The sequence below is a fragment of the Ictidomys tridecemlineatus genome, chromosome 4, assembly GCF_052094955.1.
Source record: "Ictidomys tridecemlineatus isolate mIctTri1 chromosome 4, mIctTri1.hap1, whole genome shotgun sequence".
NCBI classification, from domain to species: domain Eukaryota; kingdom Metazoa; phylum Chordata; class Mammalia; order Rodentia; family Sciuridae; genus Ictidomys; species Ictidomys tridecemlineatus.
In genome coordinates this window covers 167,585,235-167,607,997 of record NC_135480.1, presented here as the reverse complement: position 1 = coordinate 167,607,997, position 22,763 = coordinate 167,585,235, and the positions used below count along the sequence as shown (strand labels likewise).

At 40.0% G+C, this 22,763-nt stretch overlaps 1 protein-coding gene across 2 annotated transcripts in view; it reads right to left on the bottom strand.

The window, feature by feature from the left end:
- Tek (TEK receptor tyrosine kinase) overlaps nt 1–22,763 on the bottom strand; it is a 111,493-nt gene that overhangs the window by 4,285 nt on the left and 84,445 nt on the right. The window contains exons 12-20 of one of the 2 annotated variants that reach the window (XM_005334184.5): nt 21,887–22,174; nt 16,780–17,079; nt 14,904–15,058; nt 13,219–13,429; nt 10,155–10,265; nt 6,900–7,090; nt 6,247–6,360; nt 1,682–1,752; nt 170–210 (exon numbers count right to left, since the gene is read on the bottom strand). In XM_005334184.5, the coding sequence (XP_005334241.2) occupies nt 170–210; nt 1,682–1,752; nt 6,247–6,360; nt 6,900–7,090; nt 10,155–10,265; nt 13,219–13,429; nt 14,904–15,058; nt 16,780–17,079; nt 21,887–22,174 (1,482 nt within the window). The remainder of the gene's footprint in view (nt 1–169; nt 211–1,681; nt 1,753–6,246; nt 6,361–6,899; nt 7,091–10,154; nt 10,266–13,218; nt 13,430–14,903; nt 15,059–16,779; nt 17,080–21,886; nt 22,175–22,763) is intronic. The other variant, XM_005334185.5, reaches the window with a different exon arrangement.

Below are 22,763 nucleotides of genomic sequence, written 5' to 3'. Positions count from 1 at the left end.
AAAAAGAGAAGCATGAGAATAACTATACTTTGTGGAAACCTGTAAGGTTGTATTTCCCAGTTACGTCCTAGCACCACACGCAAACAGTGCCCTGTGGAATTATTAGGAGACAGTGCTGGAGGGTCCCCCTCCCTTTGCCCAGTATCACCTGGTAGGGAAACATACTCACCTAAGCTGACAATCTCCCATAGCAACACACCATAGGACCATCTGCAGGAGGGAAGAATGCAAAACCATTAATCAGCAAATAGGTTGGCCACTCCACTTTCTGGCCCCAAAGGTCAGGGTGATCCACCTTTTCTCAGACAGGGAAATGTAAAATGTCTGGTTCCTGGAATGTGGCCCTGCACACAGTGTGGGCTCCTTGTAGGCCAATGGAAGGGTATAACAGGGGAATGGGCTCACTTTGCCAAAACCTTTAAATTACTTTAAGTAGGAAATGCAAAGTAGTACTGTGAAAAACGAGGAAAATTCTAAGCCAGTTGGGTCTGAGTCAAATCCCCTCTCTGCCACCTAATACTCCTATGACCCAGGCCAAACTACTGAACATTTGGTAGCCTCTTTGTGTGTGTGTGTGTGTGTGTGTGTGTGTATTTGAAATATTTTAACTAAAGTTTTATTCTATACAACTATGAAATATATTTTACCCTTTTTTATTGCAGATTGTCTAGAAACTGCATTACTGTGTGGCTGGAGGAGAAAAAATATATATAACCATGTTGAAGGGGCAGATCTACAACAGAGATGGAAAACAGTCACCCAAGACTCAGCACGCGGGGCGAATTGACCAAGTGAAACCCAGTCCTTTATCTCAAAGGCCCCTCGTGCAAACACAACTGAGGGCTGGTAAATGAATATTTCATTTAATTTGTTTATTTATTTTTGCCATTAGTTCACAACTATTGCTAATTGTTGTACCCAACAGATAGAAAGGATTTTTTTTTAAAGAAGCCAGTTGCTCTCTGAGGAAAGGATAAAGACCACCTCAGCTCCTGGGCAATGTGGCCATGTCTTTGCTCACTTCTTCAAGGTGCAAGAGGTACACTTTCCAGAGTTAGCTGACCAGCAGGGAGAGAACTCTGTCTCTGTAGTTGTGCGGATCAGACTATCTTAGCATATTTTTATGAAAGTGGGGAGACCAATCCCTGCTTCAGAATTATGCAGAGATAATATATTAAAAGGGACCTTGCAAGTGAGGATACAGTAGCTGCCAGTCCCCAACGTAGGCATAAGCAAAACCCCTGAAACAAGTCACCCTCTGGGCCTCAGCTTTTTCTTCTGAAAATGGGGTGCAAGACAAGATGGTCCAGTCTCAAACCCAATCCTTTTGACCACTGCCAGCCTAAGACTTGTCACTGCAGGCAGACATGGCCCTGCTGTACCACCACCTGTGCTCACCAGCAACTATTCTGGGCTGTGTCCTCAGAGCTAGGTCCAGGAAGGGGCATCAGAGGCAGGATCATATGCCCTTCCTCTAGAGATCACAAGGACACAACTTGAAGCAAAGGAGACCCCAAACCTGCCGTCAGTGATTTTACACTCTGGAAACTGTTCTGTGGCTTCATTTATTCTATATTTCCTCCACAGAAGTATAGGATATTCCTGCTTCTCTTTTAAGCCTGTTAGATGTTGATTTTTTTCTTGGGGGCAAAAATCCCTTAGCAATAAGAAGATTACTCACACATCACTGTTGGTTGTGTACACGCTGTAATTTAGGGACTCGATTGCCATCCAGCGCACTGGGAGCCTTCCCTGTAGAGAAGAAAGGGAGAGGTCACTCAGACAGGGTAGGGACCCTTCAGAGGCTCTGTGCTGGGCCTGTGTCTTACTCAAGGCCCACAGGGAACCCTGTGTGGTGCTCAGCAGACCTAAGGCACGGCAGACTCAGGAATCTTTGCTTTATGAATATCCCAGCCACAAGCATGTTTTCAAATTCAAAAATGTGCAGATAGTGCTTTACTTACCTCAGAGGGCCCCTGTAACAACTGTACATGAATTTGTGGATATGCACATTGACACACATTTGACCATTTACCTTGTGGTTTTCAAGACCATCCAGTGACTTGAAGAGGCAACAGGTGTAGAAACTGAGAATTGGAATGTGGGAAAGGGTAAAGGGATCACTGGGGTGGGGTGAAAAACCAAGTGTGCTTGGAGGCCATGAAGGATTGCATTTTCCTGAGAAGGAGACACCTGAGCCCTGTTCTTTAAGAGGTATAGGCATCATCCAATATATGAGGAGGAAAGAGCATTTCAGGTCTCGGGGAACAGGATGCATATGTATCAACAGAGGTTGAGATAATGTCTACCAGTGCAATTTACATTGTGTTTGGAAATGAGACAAAGACACACACTCACCCTTTGGGTGCCTGGCCCTCACTCCAGGTTGCTCCCATTTTTTTTTTTTTTTTTTTTTTTGCTCATTGAATCCCCATAGGCAAAATGAGATGTGGACTAGACATTGTGAAGCTTGGTTTCAGACTTTTTTCCCCCATTTCCTCAAATTATATATGATTTATAGCTCTTTTCCCATCCACCCACCCCAGGAATCATATGATTTGCCACTGACAGATCATCTCTCACTTCCAGAGTTTTGTCCAAACTTTATCAGCTGCACTTCAGCTACATTAGCCAGTGGCAGGGCAAACCCAGGAGTACTAGAGCATGTTTCTCAGCACTGCCCAACAGGCAGCTCCCAAGCCACTTATCCATGCAACCACCCACCCCCATCCCAAGGATAATTCCTCCATGTGCCATCTTCTCCCAGTTCCGTGTGGAGTGGCAATTTTCGGAAGCATACATTTATGATTATAAATCCCAAAAGGTACTTCTGTACTTTTATATTTAAACATCAAAGTGTCCTTTCCCACATCTACACCTTTAATGTTTCACACTCACACCCTCATTCACTCTGCATCCACCCCACCCTGTCTCCCACCTGTGACTCCAGCTCTCTTCCCTGACGTGGCTAAGGATGGAAGGTGAAGCCCACTCTGTGTCTTAAGACTCACTTGCTTCCAGCCTGCTGGCTTTCTAACCTCTTCTAACCTCCTGGTTACCAAGTTCCACGTGCACTTTTTGTTTTTCTTTTTACTCCTGTTGGATCTGTCCCTATGGTTACCACCTTGATTCAGGCCACCATCGTCCACCACCTCATGACAGCCGCTTGTTCACTGACCTCTGTGCCTAACTGACCTCACTCTAATAGTCTGTCCTCCACACAGGACATTTAAACAGCAACTCTAACCACATGGTTCTTTTCCTTAAAATTTCTTAATATCCCTGTCCCAAGATCCCAAGTGCTTAGCTGGAATTCAGGGACCCTCAAGATCTTCTCCCTGCTTCCTCCTCCAGCCTGAAAGTGTAACCCTGCTCCTGTTTCAGCAGTACTCTCCAGCTTTGTTCTAAAGGTCTCTTGGGCTCTCCTTTGACTCTATACTTTTTGTATGTAGTGTACCTCCAGCTCATCTGACTCATTTTCATATCCAGTATCTACTCGACATTTACTGTTAAACTCGGGTTTTGACCTCCTACAGGAAGCCCTCTCTGACTGCTCTCAGTCTTGGTTCAGTGCACTTCTCTGGGCCCCCATGGCATGTGTGATTTCCTCACCGTTAGCTAGTTGTGTGTCTATGTGTGAGCTCTCCGAAAGTGGAGTCTGTCTCTAATATATGTTACCCCCAAACCTAGCATAAAGCATGAAACATCATGGTACTAAATAAATCAGTGATGAGCGTATGGAAACATTAATGATGGTGAAATTTTAAATCACTTAGTACAGGAGTTTGCAGCAACACTTCTAATAGTAGAATCCTCTAGGAGGATTTAACAAAAGCCCAAAATAATGCAGGACCACTGGAATCAGAAGTATCTAGATGGTAGGACTCGGCATCTGTACTTTTTTAAAGCTCCTCAGATAATTCCAAGGTGCAGTGAAAATTGGAACCCCAATTTAAAAAATGGGCCAGAGTTTGGCTATTGTGAATTGTGCTGTTATAAACATTGATGTGGCTGTGTCCCTGTAGTAAGCTGTTTTTAAGTCTTTGGGGTATAGACCAAGGAGAGGGATGGCTGGGTCAAATGGTGGTTCCATTCCCAATTTTCCAAGAAATCTCCATACTGCTTTCCATATTGGCTGCACCAATTTGCAGTCCCACCAGCAGTGTATGACTTTTTACCCACATCTTCCCCAACACTAATTGCTGTTTGTCTTCATAATAGCTGCCATTCTGACTGGAGTGAGATGAAATCTTAGAGTGGTTTTGATTTGCATTTCTCTAATTGCTAGTGATGATGAACATTTTTTCATATATTTGTTGATTGCTTATGAATGGATAAAAAATGTGGCACATATACACAATAGAATATTACTCGGAAATAAAGGAGAATAAATAAAATCATGGCATTTGCAGGTAAATGGATGGAGTTAGAGAAGATAATGCTAAGTGAAGTTAGCCAATACCAAGAGACCAAATGCCGAATATTTTTCTCTGATATAAGGAGGCTGATTCATGGTGGGGCAGGGAGAGGGAGCACTGGAGGAAAATATGAACTCTAGATAGGGCAGAGGGTCTCTGAGAAGGGAAGGGAAGCGGGGCATGCATGGGGTTAGAAATGATGGTGGAATATGATGAACATTATCCAAAGTACATGTATGAAGACACGAATTGGTGTGCATATACTTTGTATACAACCAGATATATGAAAAAATTGTGCTCTATATGTGTAATAAGAATTGTAATCCATTCAGCTGTCATATACAAATAAAAAAATAATTTAAAAAATTGGATTAGAGAGGATAGTCACTCTGCCCCCTGGTGGTGCCTTGCTGCACTGCACCATCCTTGCAAAAAGCTTATACCTCTCTACTCTTTTCTCCTTTCTTTCCCCTTCTTTTTTCCCCTTGCCCAGTCCCATGCTGTCACTGAACACAATACTCTTCTCTTATGAGATAGAGTTTGGGCCTGACCAGTGCTCTGCCCCTCTCAGCATCTCTAAGCTTTCCAAGACATCCTTGTCCTTTATGAAACTACAAGCAAACAAGGGTTAGTCTTAGGAATCTGAGAGCATCCAAACATATAGTCTACGGAGCAACCATCACTGGACTTGTATAAACCCCTCCATTCCCTCATTTGGGATGTCATAACCCCAGAGTGAAGCAGCAAGGGATTCTGTATAGGAGATAGGAGTTGGGAGGGCTAGACTAGGTGGCCGAGTGATAGGGCCTGCTTTCTTTACAGAGGAACACTTGCATTGAGTGAGTCAGTCTGCATAGCCCTGGGAAGAAAGGATTGTCTGGAAGTCAGCCCTCAGGGGGGTGTCTGTGGCTTCTGAAAGTGCTGGTGATAAGACTGCAGGGCCTTGGACAGGGCCAGCGGGGCCCCATTTCAAGCCCTCATCAAAAAAAGATCCAAAATGACTATGTTCACTAGCTTTCTGTGGAAAGAATAACCCCAAAATAAAAAGCTGTCAAGGTAGTGAATTATGGGTACCTTCCTTTAAAAAAAAAAATGCCTCGAGTATTGTTTCTTGTTTATCTAGTCAGTACCTAAAATAAATACATTAAGAAAAAAGGAAACCTGGATTTGAGGATAAATGCAGGACCCAAGCCTGGCTAAGAGGCGATTTGGTGCCTACCAAGCAAAAAGACCTTCTGTTTCACTTGACAACTGGAGCAATACCAGGGAAACTGAGCCTAAGTAATTTCTCTGACCTAGAAAAGGGACAGCCATAAAGAATAAAAAGGGCTGGAATGTAGCTCAGTGGTAGAGCACCCCTGGGTTCAATCTCCAGTACCACACACAAAAAAAAATTTACAAATTTCCTACAGGGTCTCTTTATGATTTAGGAACCCATTAAATATATTTCCTTGATTTGGGAGAAGTTATTTTTTGTTTCTCTGAGATGTTTGCTGTTTATGAAGACATTATCGGAGCTCTTAGAGATTTGAGACAAAGACATCGAAGGGCCTAGACTGAATACAGACAAGACACTCTGCCTGAATCACAAGGTCTGAATGTTCAATTACATAGTCACGTGAGACAGTGTGTCCATCACTGACCATATGGAGACCATATCATCTTAGGAACCAAAACTTGAGAGAATGCTTGCTGGGCCAGGCAACATCTGCCAAGATACAGTTCTATTTCAGGCACCACAGAGAACTGGAGTTCTAAGAGAAGTGCCATGAGGAGAAGGAGGGCCATTGGGAAGTATGTTGGTTATCAGCGTCTATCCTGAACTCACCATCGTCTTTTTCACATATACTTCTTGACCTCGGGACAATCCAAAATCTGCTATTTTGGCTACGTAGTTTTCACCTACTAAAATGTTCCTGGCAGCCAGATCTCTGTGGATAAACTGAAACAAACAAAAAGCATGTATTTTCAGCATAATACTTGCTTTTCCACTAACTTATGTTAACACAAAGCCCTGGGGACCAGTTTAGGAAACAGAGAAGAAATAATAATATGAAAAGAGGTTTTTTTAAAAAGTCACCAGGATCCAGTTCCCTTAAAGTACCTCTCCAAAAGTCTCAGATAGTATATTGTGCCAAATGACCCTACCACATCCTGGGAGAAGCATTTCAGGAAAAAAAAAAAAAAAAGTACAGGTCATTAAATGTTCTAGTTACAATGTAGCGCCTTTGCTACTGTGCATTATTTAGAGGCAAACCAAACTAAGATTTAAGGCTTCTCACCAAATACATATTATAAAATGTACTAGATAAATAACTGTCAATATTGGGCACTGAATTGTATACTAAGAGATGGGATATTAACCAAATAAAACTAGGGAGACTGTAAGAAGGAATTGAAAGGTTGACTGAAAAATCATGCAAAACACGAAAGCCCTGACTCCAGAGGAAAGATGCCCAGAGCAGGGTCCTCAGGGCAAACCTGCTTTTGGCTCAAGTAGTCCATGCCCCGGGCCACATCTGCAGCAAAATGAAGCAGCTGCTGGGAGGACAGCGTGGAAGCGGTGCTGTTGGCAATGGCGAATGCAGGGTCTGTCTCCAGCACGCGGCTCTTTCGCAGAAAGTCCAGAAGGTTTCCGTGGGGAGCATACTCAATGGCCAGGTACAAGTAGCCTGTGGGGAAAGGACCAGGGCATTGCTGCATCATCAGCTGAACAGTTGTGAAATTTGGGAGATGTACTATGGGCCTTGGCAACTGCTTACAAACTCCCTTCTGTCTAATAGAAACACGATGGCATTTCCCCCCAAACGGATAGAGCTTGAGAATGTCTTGCTCAGAGAAATCAGCCATCCCCAAACACCAAAGGCCGAATGTTTCCTCTGATAGGTGGATGCTAATTCACATGGGGGATGGGAGGGGGCTGGCTAGAGAGAATAGAGTTACTTTGGATTAGGCAGAGAGGAGTGGGGTAAGGGGGTCAGGAGGATAGTAGATAGTACATAGGATAATAGAATGAATCAGACATTATTATTACCCTATGTGCATATATGACCACATGACTGGTGTGATTCTACATCATGAACAACCAGAAGAATGAGAACTTATACTCCATTTATGTATGATGCGTCAAAATGCATTCTACTGTCACGCATAACTAATTGGAACAAATGTAAAATAAAGGATTAAACAAAAACACCAAAGAAACACATCCAGTGCTACCAAGCTACTAATGCTGGGGACATGAGGGACTATAAGTGGCTTCCTCCTACAGTACTCCAAGTGGGCAGCCAGAACTCAAGGCATTCCTCTCCCGGACTCTCCTCTCCATTCCTACCAAGGTGAACTAATGTGACCATCCATAAGTACTTTCACCACTGGGGAATATGAGTAGAATGAACTCAAAGCATCCTCTTCCGCATCAAGAACACTCTCTTCAAGTCACCTTTAATTATTCGTAAAGAACTTACTATGTGTCAGATATGTTATTCTAGCCTGTCTCTTTTCTTAAGGTTATTAAAAACGATTAGATACACACAGTGGAAGGACCCACCTTCTACTCATTCAAAACCCTAAGTCGCCATTTTGCTGATTTAGGCCACTGGCCAGCAAAATATTGTTTCAAAATTTGTATGTGGATAAAGAAACCAGAAAACCCAATTAGGAAAAATAACACAAAAGTTCCTAGAAAAAATTATGGTCCATAATCTAAATTTTAATTCCAAGGGTTTCCCATTCCCCCACCTCCTTTTTTTGCTTTGATAAAATTTTTGCTCTTCAGAGCCAGTGAAATCTAAAGCAATTTTGCTGGTGTATTTTTTTTAAGGAGGTTTTATTTTGATAAACAATTTTTAAATGTCAAATGAATTTGAACTTCAAAAATATTCTAAGAAATCAAAATTCTGACAAAAAAAGAAATCTAAATTTGAATTCTGTTGTATTATCAGGAAAAGATAGAATTAAGTTCTGATATGAATATACTTTCTCACATCTTTAGTGAATTATAAATTTTAGGAGCCAAAGAATTATGTGCTAATGTGATGATAGAGCAAAATTTTAAGACACATATTTTTTTCTCAGTTGTCGATGTGATTTTCTTTTTAACTCACTGCAATCCCACACTGATTATAGTTTTCAGGAAGTCACTCAAAAATAAATGTTATTACTTCATTATGTAACTAAGGGACATGATCTGGCTTCCAGAATTACACCCTTATTGGATCATAAAATGATATACTGTTGAAAGTACTAATATTTTTAGTTTAATAAATTGAGGAAATAGAAGTAGTCACTTTTCTATTGTTGGTGTTTGTGCTGCAAAGCCAACAAGAGGTTGTCAAGTTTATAAATCACTGCATGGAGCTTTTCTGTGGAAGTAAACTTTTCCATGAGGAAATCAGTTTAAGCATAAATTCAGAATTACAAACCTATGCAGCATGCAGGGGTGAACTCAGATTTTTATTATAATCTACTCATCCACAGCTCATCACACATCACAATAGCAAGTACTCAATAAATATTTGAGTTCACAATGTAAGTTTGAAAGTAAATGTTATACAGAATAGTTGTAAAGCTCCAATCTAATTGTACATGAACACCCTTTGGATACAAAAAATATCATATATAAGCTGCTTATTATTATTATTGTCATTATTTAAACTAAGTATCATCAATGCTTTCATATTACAGTATATTATTGGCATTCATGGTGTTAACATTTAGATTACCAATTTTCTTGGGTTCTAAGAACAATGAAAAGACAGATAAGAAGAACCTGTGCATGGCACTCTTTCAGCTGGTGAGGGTATCCCACTCCTACCTAGTAGTAATAGTAGTTGAGAACATCCCTAGGTTTGTGGGGATGGGACTGGTAGGAGCTGTGGATAATTTGGGGCAGTAATAGACTACTGCAGAGGCCAAATGATCCAGCCTTAGCACCTCTCCACAAAACTAGCCTAGAATTGGGATTGGCAGGTGCAGTTAACCTCACAATCTTTGTTTTTCAGCTATAGCCACCACATATATTCCCTTCTTGACCTTGTGTCTGATTGTCTGTTATCACCTAGCAACCTGGACAGTCTTCAGTGTACAATTTCTAGTTTCAGTGTGAACTGAGTACATGAGTAAGATCCAGATCCATAGGAAGAGGAGATGGTCAAGAATCTTCCAGCCCAATTAAACCTGTGATTGCTCTAAAGCACAATGATTATAATTAATATATATATATATAATCTCAAGAGGAACCACCACCAATTTAAGAGTCAGGATATTGAAGCTAGATCAGAAGGAGAAGGAGAAGAAGAAGAAATAGTTGTGGCTGAAACTGAAGAAAAACTTGAACTTGATGTTGGTTGCCTGGAAAAGGACTGTGGGTGAGGATAGAGGTGACCCCTGATGTGAAAGAGAAGATTCCACCTCATCCTGAGAGTGCTAAATTTCTGGAAACAGATGTTGTACAATCATAAATCAAAAAGAAGACAAGCTGAAGTCCTACATGTTGTTGTTGTATTGAAAATTTGACTTGTTAAATTTTCTCAATAAAGCTTTACAATTAAAAAAAAAAAGATGGCAAACCATGGCTCAACCCAGTAATGGGACTAGAATTCAATTGAAACTGCAACTTAATAGGTAATCTTCTTAAAGTTATTATTTTTCTTAGTTTCAGTGTGGAATGTGCCTGTTTTTTTAAAAAAAAGAAAAAGATAGCCTGGCAGGAAAAACAAGAAAAAAGCACCTTACCTCGATGTTCACATGCTCCCAAGAGATTGATGATGTTAGGATGATGTCCAAGTTTACAAAGCACCTCCAGTTCTCCCGCAAAGTCCCTGTGGTCATCTTTGGAGGCGTATTCTGGGAAGGAAGTCAAGGGTTGAGATCCTTCTTCACTGAACCTTTTCAGATGTAACTGTCTCCTCTTGCTCCCCAGGACCTTCAGGTGCACTCAGTCACCATGAGGTCTGGAAAACTGTACCCACAAAGAGATGCTCTAAAGTAGGGCTTCTCAGCCTCAGCATTGCTGGGGGCTGACAATTTTCTGCTATTGGGGGCTGTTCTGTGCATTGTAGGATGTTTACTAGCACCCTGACCTCCACCCACTAGATTCCAGTAGCCCAACCAAAAATGTACAAGGCATTGCCAAATGGCACCCAGGGGACAAAATTGCACCTGAATAAGAACCACCACTCTATAAAGTTTTCTTAACTCTCAAATATTCAATGAAATGACTCAGTAGAGGTGGAGCTGACCCAATGTTTAGATTTTAGCTCTTCTAGCTAAATCTGCCATCTAGAGACAAAAAGCTAAGGAAAAGAACCAAATTTTTGGTGAAATATCACCAATAATGTACTTCCCTTACTTTAATAATTTTAACTTTTTAACAAACCAATCTTGCTAAACAAATCAAATCCCAATGACATTTTATAGGCATTCCTGTAGTCACGAAACTGGGTTACATTTTTTTTCTATTCTTTTTTGCCCTGTCTCTTCAACACACGTTGACCAGAGTGAAAACCACCAGCATGGTTGGTGTATGAACTGACCCATCAGACTTGAGTGTAGAACAGTGTGCTATTATTACTGATTTTGGAAAAATTACATGGTAGGGGAGGGGGAGACTGTAGGTGGCTCTCTGTATGGTTGAATGTGCTGAGAAATTGCAGTGATGTTTTAGATGGGCTAGTGGTACCTATAAAACTGACAAGAAATTTCAAGTCCAGTGCCCTGTTCACAGCCACAGGAGCCTCACCGTGGCTCTGGCCCAGAGAGTCAATGTCTTAGGAAAATTTTGCTCTTGCTTCAATAACCACCCTTGGATGCATTGCTTCTGCTGCCTCATTAAGCTATTTTACCTCTTCATATGGGTATAAGATGGAAAATCAGGCTTGGGTCATATCCCAGTACAAACTGACTTCATGAGATTCTGCACCCTGTCTCCTCTCACCATTTACACAAATTCTTCATGAATAAAGTAACAGAACAGAAGAAAAATTTCTGGCTATTAAGGTGTTTTTTTTTTTTTTTGTGTGTGTGTGTGTGTGTTTGTATTTTTAAAAGAAATACATTCGTATCTCTAAGCATAGGTAATGTTGTTTCTTGAGGTGGTCTTCTTAACAATGCAGAAAGCAGATAATTTAAGAAGCCTTAAAATTAATTCTCATCTTGGGTTCTATATTGCAGTCTAAAAGAAGGAAAGCCATCAGTGACCTTAGAGAGTCCCCAAGGTAGAACTGCACAACACCACAGTTAATCACGTTTTCTGCTCTAAGGGACCATTTTTTGGACACACAGGCTGTAAAATCAATAGGCAGCTCCACAGTTAAGCTCTGCAGAAACTGCCACTTCACACAGAAGGCAGCTATGCTGCCAGTAAGCCAGACATTCTGCTTCCTCAATACTTATTATCCCATCTTATTAAACAGGTAGGTACAAACAGTCGTGAGATGAATGCTGTTAGAAAGCATTTAGTTCTTACGGCTTTAGATCAGTGCTTTTTATACTTGAGTATGCAGATGAACTTGGTGGAGGTGAAGGGGTGGTTACTGGAGATTGAATCCAGGGGCCCTCTCTACCTCTGAGCTGCATCCCCAACCCTTTTTGTTTTTTACTTTGACACAGTTTCCCAGATTGGCTTCCACCTTGCAATCCTCCTGCTTCAGCCTCCTGAGTCACTGAGATTACAAGCATGCACCACCATGCCTTGCCATAAGAACTATTGAGTAAGCCTTTTTAGAACAGAGTCTCATATTCTTTTAAAAAACTTGAATGAATTGGGTTTCGGAAGGTCAAGTGGATGCATTTCTTTTTTTTTTTTTTTTAAAGAGAGAGTGAGAGAGAGGGGGACAGAGAGAGAGAGAGAGAATTTTAACATTTATTTATTTTTTCTTAGTTCTTGGCGGACACAACATCTTTGTTGGTATGTGGTGCTGCTGAGGATCGAACCCGGGCCGCACGCATGCTAGGCGAGTGCGCTACCGCTTGAGCCACATCCCCAGCCCCAAGTGGATGCATTTCTAACAATGTCTCCAGACATTTTGGTACAGAAAACCCATGGAGATTGTTATTCAAAAAAGTATAGTTTCCAAATGTAATGCACTCCACTATTGTCATTTATGTAAGAAATTAAAAAAAAAATAAAGTATAGTCTCCAAATAGGATCAGCAGCATTTAGGAATTATGAGATCCAAATTCTCAGTCCCTGCCCCAGATGCAGCCCAACAATTTTGGGGGGTTTTGTTTTGTTTGTATTTTTCTTTGTTTTTGCAGTAGTTGGAATTGAACCCAGAGGCACGTTACTACTGAGCTGCATCTTCAACCTTTTTTATTTTTTATTTTGAGATAGGGTGTTTCTAAGTTGTTAAGGCTAGACTTGAACTTGGGATCCTCCTGCCCTTGTCTCCTGAGTTGCTAAAATGATAGCCATGTGTCACTTCAATTGGCTCATCAGAGTGATTTTAAATAAACTTTCCAGGTGATTCTGATTCATGCTCAATTTTGAAAACAATCCATTAAGATAAATAATGATGTGCCCCAAAAGTTTAGCAGAATATGACAGAGAATCAGTGTTTCCAAATTCCCAGGAATCATGACACTGGTGTTGAATGACTCCCACCTTCACATCTGCCTCCTGATGCTATCACAGGCTGCATCTCAAAGGAAGCATCATCTTCAGCTGCACACTGCAGGCACAGCTGACAGGCCAATTTTGGGTTCAAAAACATGTAAGGGCATAGCGGAAAAACTTCAACAGGAAATCAAGTTGTCTCCCCACCCTGCTGAAATGCTGACTATCTGTGTAACCACTGACCTTTCATTCTCTTGATGGCAGCGTCCATCCGTAACCCATCCTTCTTGATGCGCGCCTTAAGGACCTGGCCAAAGTTGCCCTCCCCAATCACGTCTTGAAATTTGATGTCATTCCAGTCAAGCACTGGATAAATTGTGGGATCCGGGTTGTTTTTGGCCTTCCTGTTCAGGGCCAGAGTTCCTGAGTTGAACTGCACAGCTGGTTCTTCCCGCTGGAAAAATAATTTTTTAAAATTGTTTTTGTATTATTCTAAGGTGAATGCCTTCTGATTTGTATCCTCACCATGTGAAAAAAAGAAACAGTATATCTAGTTCTAGAATGGAAGTGGAAACTGGTTTCATCTCACAGGCCACTCCAAAGAAGCCACTATGTGGGTTTAAGTCTGGGCCTCAGTGGAAAAGCATGTCAATTAGCCATGCCCTCAAAGGCCAAGAAAGGACGGAATAGCTATGCATGCCATGGGTTGGTCATTCCCAATTTGGTCACACTTGAATTTTCTACTCTGCCATGAGCGTTCAGTTCTGGTGTAGAAAATAACCTGGGAATCCTATATATAACAGGCACTGAGTATGAGAGTCCTCCTAGCATCATCTTGGTACTGGTCTGTTCTTGGCACTCCCATTCTTTCTTATCCAAAAGTTTAGAATCTCTTAAGCTCCAGGATAGATAATGGTTACAGCAAAACCCAGCGTGGTGTCTCTTATTCTCTTGAATCCAAATGGCTCCAGACAGTATCCTAACAAAGCACTGATATCATGACAAGCTCCAGAACTCCAACCCCCTTGGTCTTTTCTTTCCAGTGACAGCCAGAGTTGAGCCAGCTCTGACATGGAGTCAGACAGTGCAGTTCTCCTGACCTCCATGGAGAGAAACCTTGGGGACTCTGGCTCATAAAGGAATACCTCATTTTAAACATGGCATTATACTTGTTTTATGTACAGAACTGAGAAAGTCAGGTACCAAGTAATTTTACCCAGCTTGAAATTATAAACTAGAGAAATGTCTAGGTTTTAATATACCAATAAATAAATAAAAGACTCACGTGGAATGGCTGTTGGTAAAGCGTGACCTTGCAGACCTTTGCTATAGGTCAAAATTCCTAGATAAATAACAAGACAGCACCAGGCGCTACAAACCAAGTGCAGGCTGAGTGTTCACAGGAATGGGAGGCACGCATACGTGTATGATTCTTATAAATGTGAGGGATGATGGGATTGAGGGATATGTTAGAAGAGGGAATGGGAACTAAGAATAGGAACATATGGGGAGACCTGTCTAGGACAGTACATTATTTCCTGTCACACTGAGTAAGGTCTTGTTACTCTCATGTCCTTCCTTACCCAGAATGTTCAATTCACTCTACTGCAAAATTGTTCCCTCAAGTAACTTATCACTAGGACAACCATACCTCTCATTTGGGGAAGGAATGGAGAGCAGCTCTGTTTCAGGCCTGGCTTCCTGCATAATTAAGAGTGCCCTCTTTACTCTCAAAATTATTGTGGTTTGAACAAGAAATAGTCATGCTACCTATATCCATTTGATAATGGAAGCCAAAGAGAACATGAGACTTGCCTATGGGAATTGTTGACTTTGCAAGTAAGGTCTCCTATTCCACATCATTAAAGTGAAGGTCCTGTCTACATGTGGAATTGCACTTATTAGCTAAGAAGAAGACAAGACACTACCACGTTTTGGAAGGCTTGGGCCATTCTCCTCTGAACATTTGCCTTCTTCAGCTGCAACATGATCAGAAAGGCCAACAGCACCGTCAGGCAGGTCATTCCAGCGGAGCCAAGGATGGCTATCAGCAGCATCTTCCCTCCACCCAAGTCTGCTGGGGCTGTGCAGGGGAAGAGAAGTGAAGCAGATGTGTCAGTTAGGTGGACAGATGGGCCAAGACTGTCTGTGGGAGAAGACACCATGTAATAGGAGTGCAGCAAGCCCTAGTCCTGCCACTGAACTACTGTGACTTTGGGCTGCTCATTTATTTTCTGGAATTTAGTGAAGATAAGCCTGACCCCCAAGGTTGTTACCTTTTATTTAAAGTGTGCTTCTAAAATGGCAATATGCTAATCATTATCTATTTGTTCAACTCTTAATTCCAAACAGGGTCACAAGTAGATGAACAATATTGAATAATAGTGAGAGTGACTGACCAGATGGACCATCTCAAGAGAGTGCCTCAATCTCCCCACCCAGGATGCTTTAATGTTCTGTGATGCTAAGAGCTGAGTGTGTAAGTTGTTTAGTTTTCTTCTATCCTTGTTTTAAAGACCTGAGAGAGAACACTGGATGATATCCAAGGGTGGGAAGGAGGGAAAGATGGTAGAAGGGAGAGAGGGATAAGATAGAAGGGGAAAAATTTAAGGCTCGGGTCAAAATAAGCTATTAAAAAGACTGATCTAATCCTTCTACTTCTTTCCCTTATTTGAATTTAAATGCAATTAACTCAATATATTTTATTAATAACAACACATAGATCATGATCCCAACTGAAGTATTTCTCTGTGCTCATCTTCCTCTATTTCTATGTACTGTGCCTGAAAAGGCATCTAGAAAGGTGAAGATATTTTTTGTTGTGGTCTTGTTTTTAATATTTTAATATTTTTTCTTTGTACTTTATGTATAGCTTGGGTTTAGTACCAATAGACATTTTACCAAAACATAGTAATTATAAAAATGAGACATTTATTAAGAATGTGATCTGAAAACTATAATTCTCTGCAATTGGCAGATGCACCATTCCTTGGACATTTCAAAATTGTTCCAGAATCAGAAATGAAAACACAGGTTCTTTTTATATCTTAAGCCCTAAGCAAACCTTCAAGAGAACCAGGAAATTTTTAGTGCTACAAGACTTTCTGTAAAAACAGACTAATCCAAATTATAAATTTGTAAAAATCACCTTTCCTTCTGAAATCTTACTATCTAGCTCCCTTATACACATTGTACGCTGCAGAGGGCTAGGAGGCGCCATGTGCAGACTTGGAGGAGACCCTCAGTGGCAGGCTGGTCCACATGGGGGCACTGCTTCATGTGATGACATTCAATGATCACAAGCAGTGGCACAGTGTGCTGGGCACTCTGGGAGGATCTCTCTCAATCTTGAAGACCTTACCCTCCCGAGGTGGGGTGAGGTTGGAAGTAGACATGAAGATCTAATAACCTGGATTAGAAGAGTAGAAGAAAACTCAGAATAGCATAGTATTATCCAAGCCAAAAGGAAAATTCATTTTGAAAAAGAACGGAAGGTAGTTCTTGGATCCTACTGAGGTGGCCAAATCAGCCTGTCTTCCATAAGCAGGTTCCTTTCTTTTCTTTCACCATAGAATCAAAATTCTTTTCCTCCGAGTATTCTTAGAATATCAGATTGGGTACGGCACTAGGCTAATCTGTTTCAAGGTGTAATAGAATATAGACTGACAGGGGTCCTTCACTTGTGCACTTTGATCTTAAGGACCTATGTAGAGATAATAAAACCTATTAGGACAAATGAATTGTGACACATGTCTGGGGTAAACTCACTGAGGGTTTTTTCCTAATGCGATCCACTCTACCAACCTTGAGACTCTGGGAGGGTCATCAGCTCATGGGAAAAGGACGGATTGCTTGACCCAATGTTGTTCTCAGCAAAGATGTCCACCTGGTATGCCGTTTCAGGCTCCAGGCCCTTGAGCTGATACTGAGTGATGGTGGCATTCTTGATCTTCACATCAATGTGCTGGTCTTCATTCTTTCCCTGAACCTTGTAACGGATGATAATGGAAGAAATAGAATAGCCATCTAGTATTGTCCAAGAAACCACAGCCGAGGAATCTGTGATGTTGGAGATCTTGATGTTTTCTGGTTGAGGAGGGAGAACTGGAAATTTAAAAAAGAATTAAGATATACCACCATCTCTTAGATTGTCATGCTTTTGAGAAGCAGTTCATGTCACCTCACACACCATGAATGGCAAATGTGTGTTTTCTCAGATGGTAATTCCAACCCACTGGTAGTGGCACCGGACTCTGTGCAGACTGGGAAGACTGGCACAGACAGAGAAATGGCAACACACCTATCACCTACTTGTCTCCTTATACTAGATGAAGACCTCAGAAATTCTGTTACACTACAATCTGTGACAATGTTCTCTAAGTGGGGAAGAATGAAAAGATTATGTTTAGGTAGTGTTTACAAAATACCAGGCATCATCTAGATCTTTCTATGTATTAACTCATTTTCTCTCCTTACTATATTACTGTTAAATACTCAGTCACAGAGAGATTAAGTGACTCAGCCAAAGTCACACTGCTATTAAGTATAAGTAGGATTCAATTCTGTTAATACGGCTCTGTTGTCTGTGGTCTTATCCAATGTGTCACATGGCCTTGGATTCAGATTCAGTGGGTCTGGGACCAACATCTGCATTTTAGAAGGATCTTCAGATGAGTCTTTCCCATAAATTCATTTATGGAATAGAAGGCAAGTCTGCGTATACATAAGAAAATGTGTTAAGCTCTTAGGATAAAAAGTGCTACAGGGATTCTGGGAAAAGTAAGATCACATTCCATTCAGGACCACAGGAAGGAGAAGAGAGAGAAGATTTGAGGTTTCCAGGTTTGAATTTGACATGCACAGAATCAGTCCTGAACCTCACTGTAACTCCTTCCTAAAGGGCACAAGGGAAGTTAGGCTGTTTAGAATGTGCCTCCACATTTAGACCTTCAGAACCACATCAGTAGGTACAGAGGCAGTGTTGATATTTTTATTCAAATTTTAGAAATGAGAAAACTGACTTCAATAATTTAAGGGACTTGTACTGGTCCTTTAATTGGCAATTAGTAAACTCAGGCTGTTTGACTCCATATACCATTGTCTTCCCATATGAAGGTTATAAGTAAATTAGAACCTTTTAGAAGTGTCCTAAGCCATGCAATTTCTATTCTAAACCCTCAGAGATTCTTCATTTTAAATTTCCTCTTTCTACAGTATTGATTCCCCATGTCATGCTCCTTAGGTAACTGTGGCAATTTATGAGAATTAGATATTGGATTTTGGGCCTTTCATTCCAATTGTTATTCTCTTTGTCTCGCAGGTGATAAATTACCCAACGCACAATTAATCAAAAGTCTGTGGAACTTCCTTTATATCTAGTAGTGAGCTTTTTGGATTTTTTTCTACAAAAATATAAAATAATCTTCCTTTTCATAAGAAGATTACACAGTAATAGAAATATGAACATTTCCAGATTTCTATGAACACACGTTTAATATTTGTGAAGTTGTACCTCAAAAAATTCAACTTCATAAACAAGTTGTCGTCTGAGCACAGATGTAATCAGTGTCCTGTTGACATCTGCTAGAAGAATTATGAATATTGATGCCAACTAAAAATCATGAATTTACATCGGTCAGTTTATCCACTTTGGGCCTGAAAGGAGTTATCCTCTGAGATAACTCAATGAACCTCTGATTTAGAGTCAGTGAACCTGGGACTAGTGTCTCCATGTCATTAGGTTCCCCAGATGAGTAAAAAATGGATTATAAAATACTTTAGGAAACATTAATTAGACTTTAAGTAATTTTGAAACGTGACATCACCCCTAAAGAAACCTTCAAGACCTAGACTTGCTTTGAAGCTGTTGATTGCCAATTCAGAGACAAATCGGTAGCATGGTTTGAAAGGAAAAAGGATGATAGTAAAAGAGGGAGAAAGGACATAAAGGGAGGAAGAAAGAAAGGAAAAAAAGGGAAAGGAGGAAAAGAAAACTGAAATATGACTTAGGATACTACTTTCAGTGAGTACTAATTTTTGTTTAATCCAATAAATATTATACTGATCCTATGATCAATAGTCCATAATCCTAATGAGGATAAAATTTATACAGAATAGTAAATTAGCATAAGATAATTTTATAAAAGAATATAGTAATTAACCATACAGTTATCAAGACACTTTACAAATATATAGTTAATTTAAACAGACTGGAAATGATATAGTAACCAACATAGGTCAATCGAAGAGATCAGAGAGTCTAGAAGTAGAATCAAAATCAATATGAAAATTAGGGATATGATACAGAAAGTATCACAAGTCACTAGGGGGATTATTCAATATATGGCATTGGGACCACATGTGAATCAATAAGATTAAGATAAAAAATATACTGTATACTCAAATAATATTCCTATATGTTAAAGACCCAAATATGTAAAACAAAACTCAAGAACTACTAGAAAAATACAAGGAATATACTTGTGGCTTGTAGCAGGGAATGATTCCAAAATACAAAAAACAACAACAAAAAAACCCAAAATGTACCAACTGTACAGGCAAATATTAACAGGTCTGAGTGCATCAAAATGTGAAGGATATATGGGGTAAAAGACATAACACACAAGGTTAAAATAAATGATTAGAAGAGTATATTAGCAATGCATAAAACAAGATGGCACACAAATTATCGTTCTTGATTGGTAAAAATATATAATCTATAGCAAATGGACAAATTACATCCACAAGTATATTTTTTAAAAAACACACAAATGACCCATGCACATAAGAAAATGTGCTTGACCTTACTAGTCGTGAAGGAGATGAAGCTTGAAATTAATAATGGGACTTCTTTTTTGCTTTTAAGATTGGCAAAACTAAAAAGGGCTGACAGTATTAAGTGATATAAACACAGGGGAACAGTATAGATACAGAGATGTGAATCCAGTGCCCTCAAACTCTGCGACACAGCACACATTGAGTGGTGCCCATGAGTATCACTTCTGGACCTGTTCCCTAGCAAAGCTCCCCCTCTGCACATGGAGACATGAATAAGGTGGCAGTTGCATTTTTGTGACAGTAAAACAATGAAAACAGCTTAAATGTCTATCTAAAAAGAAAGATATAAATGATATAACATGTCATATATAACAGATGTGTATAAGGAATACATCAGATCTAAATAAATTAACAGATAAGAATCATGTTTATTAAGAAACAGATGAATGGTCTGTATGCATATGTACACTCATAGATCTCTATATATTATTATATAACAATGAAAGGAAAGACAAGATTTCATACTTTTGATTGTCTCTGGAGAGAGGGGAATAGAAACAGGAATGATAGTCAAAGGGGATTTTAACATATCTGTATTGTATTATGACTTCAGATCAAGAAAAAAATGCTAAAAGCAAACATGACCAAGTGCTAACTATTGTTAACCTGGATGGTGAATGTGTGTTGTGTTAGTCTCTGCACTATTCTGTAACTTCTAAATTTCACATAATGCACGGGCACACACCACACACATATAAACAAAAAACAACCCTAAATACTAGCAACATAGGTCATACTTTCAAGAGTCAGCGACATGAGAGAGTGACTGGAGAAACACTGAGCCAGCTTGCACACTGTTAATGAGGAGGCAGAGACCAGCTGCAGAAGAGAGCCTCAGACTTTGGGGATTGACAAGGGGCCCTGTCACACTGACTTATAGTAGTGTTATGCCCAAGAAGTATCTCGTCTTCCCTAGGCCTCCAAAATGTAATGACACAGTTATAATTCATTGAAGCAAAACAGCACTTGCTGCTTAATGACATAAAAACTTTCAATCCTAAAAGAAACCCCAAAGTTATAACAAATTTTAAATAACCAATCTGAAATATTGAAAAGCCTGAACTGTAGACTCTTTTGAAAGAAAAAAAATGGTTTTAATGCTCTCAGATACATATATTTTAACTCTAGGAACTGTGTTTTTAAAAGTTTTCAAGTAAGTTGTTTAGCTTTTAAGATTAAGAAAGACTCATCCCTCATTACTGGGTATCCATGTACTCACAAACCTTACAAAACCTTATTCATGTTACTAGTCTACTTAATAAAGCCTTAACAAGGAGGGGTGAATTTAGCAATCCTGCCCGAATCATTGAAAATCCTAATGGGCTTTGTTCTGAATTGCAGGTTAGTAAAATGACTAGGTGAACATTAATTGGCCTTAACTAACAACTACCTTTCATTATTTCTGAAAATAGTCTTTTTTAATTTATATATGACAGCAGAATGCATTATAATTCTTATTCATATAGAGGGCACAATTTTCATATCTCTGGTTGTATGCAAAGTATATTCACACCAATTTGTGTCTTCATACCTGTACTTTGGATAATAATGAATAACACATTCCACCATTATTAATAACCCCATGCCCTCTCCCTTCCCCTCCAACCCCTCTGCCTATCTAGAGTTTGTCTATTCCTCCCATGCTCCCCCTCCCTACCCATTATGAATCAGCCTATTTGACCCAGCTATCCCTCTCCTCCGTCTATACCCAAAAGACTTAAAAAAGCATACTACAGGGACACAGCCACATCAATGTTTATAGCAGCACAATTCACAATAGCTAAACTATGGAACCAACCTAGATACCCTTCAATAGATGAATGGATAAAAAAAAATGTGACAATGGACTATTACTCATCAATAAACGAGAATAAAATCATGGCATTTGCAGGTAAATGGATGCAGTTAGAGAAGATAATGCTAAGTGAAGTTAGCCAATCCCCCCACCAAAAAATGTCAAATGTTTTCTTTGATATAAGGAGGCTGAGAACAGTCTTGAAGTGGCAGAAGCGAAGCCCCAACGTCAGTAGCTGAGTGCTGTTCAAGTGTGACTGGAGAAGCAAGAATGACTTACTGTCACTGAGGGTCCATGCGATGAGATCTTCACTCCATTCCCCCTGGGCCTTGGTGTTGACTCTGGCTCGGACTACGTACTGCTCTCTGGGGTGTAAGTTGTTGAGCAGCACTGAGGTCAAGTTGCCTGGCACTTTAATATTCTGCTGATCGCTTTTTATTTGTACCGACCTCCTCTCTACTTCCACATAAAAATCATCTTCTGAGCTTGGAAATATTGGTTGCCAGGTCAGATTTAGCGTGGTCTGACTTTTTGGTAGAAGACTGAGACCTCGAGGGGGAGGGAGTCCTAGGAGAAACCAGGAAGATCATTATTTGACAGAGGTCAGAAGTGATGATGTCCCAAAGGGACACCTTGGAAGAATAACTTTGGCTTCTAGAACAATATACAACTTCACACGCTGTCAAAGGAAACACAAGCTAGCAGCCAGATGATACTTGTTTTGTTACCCAAATAGCAAATCTTTAAAATAATATGTGGTTTGAGTAACTTTAATACAGGAGTACAACCCCCCTGGAGAACTTGGGGGATATTTCCTTAAGAGCCTTAAAAATGACTGAAGAAATAAATCCTGAAGGAAGAAGAAAAACTATGTGCATGGAGATGTTCATTATAACATTATTCATAACAGCAAACGATTGGAAAAAAACGAAATCGTCAAAACAGGGAAATTTTTAATGAATTATACTATAGCCATCAATATATTAAAATAGATAATTAAGAGGAGTGTAGAAACCTAGTAAAAATATATATAGTGCATGAGTGAAAAAAAAAAACTGAGTGCAACTTGGTAAAAGATAGGAGGGAAACTTGAAAATAAAAACAATGGGTTTTCCTAGGTTGTAGGGTTGTGAGTATTTAGCATTTGTTACCATTT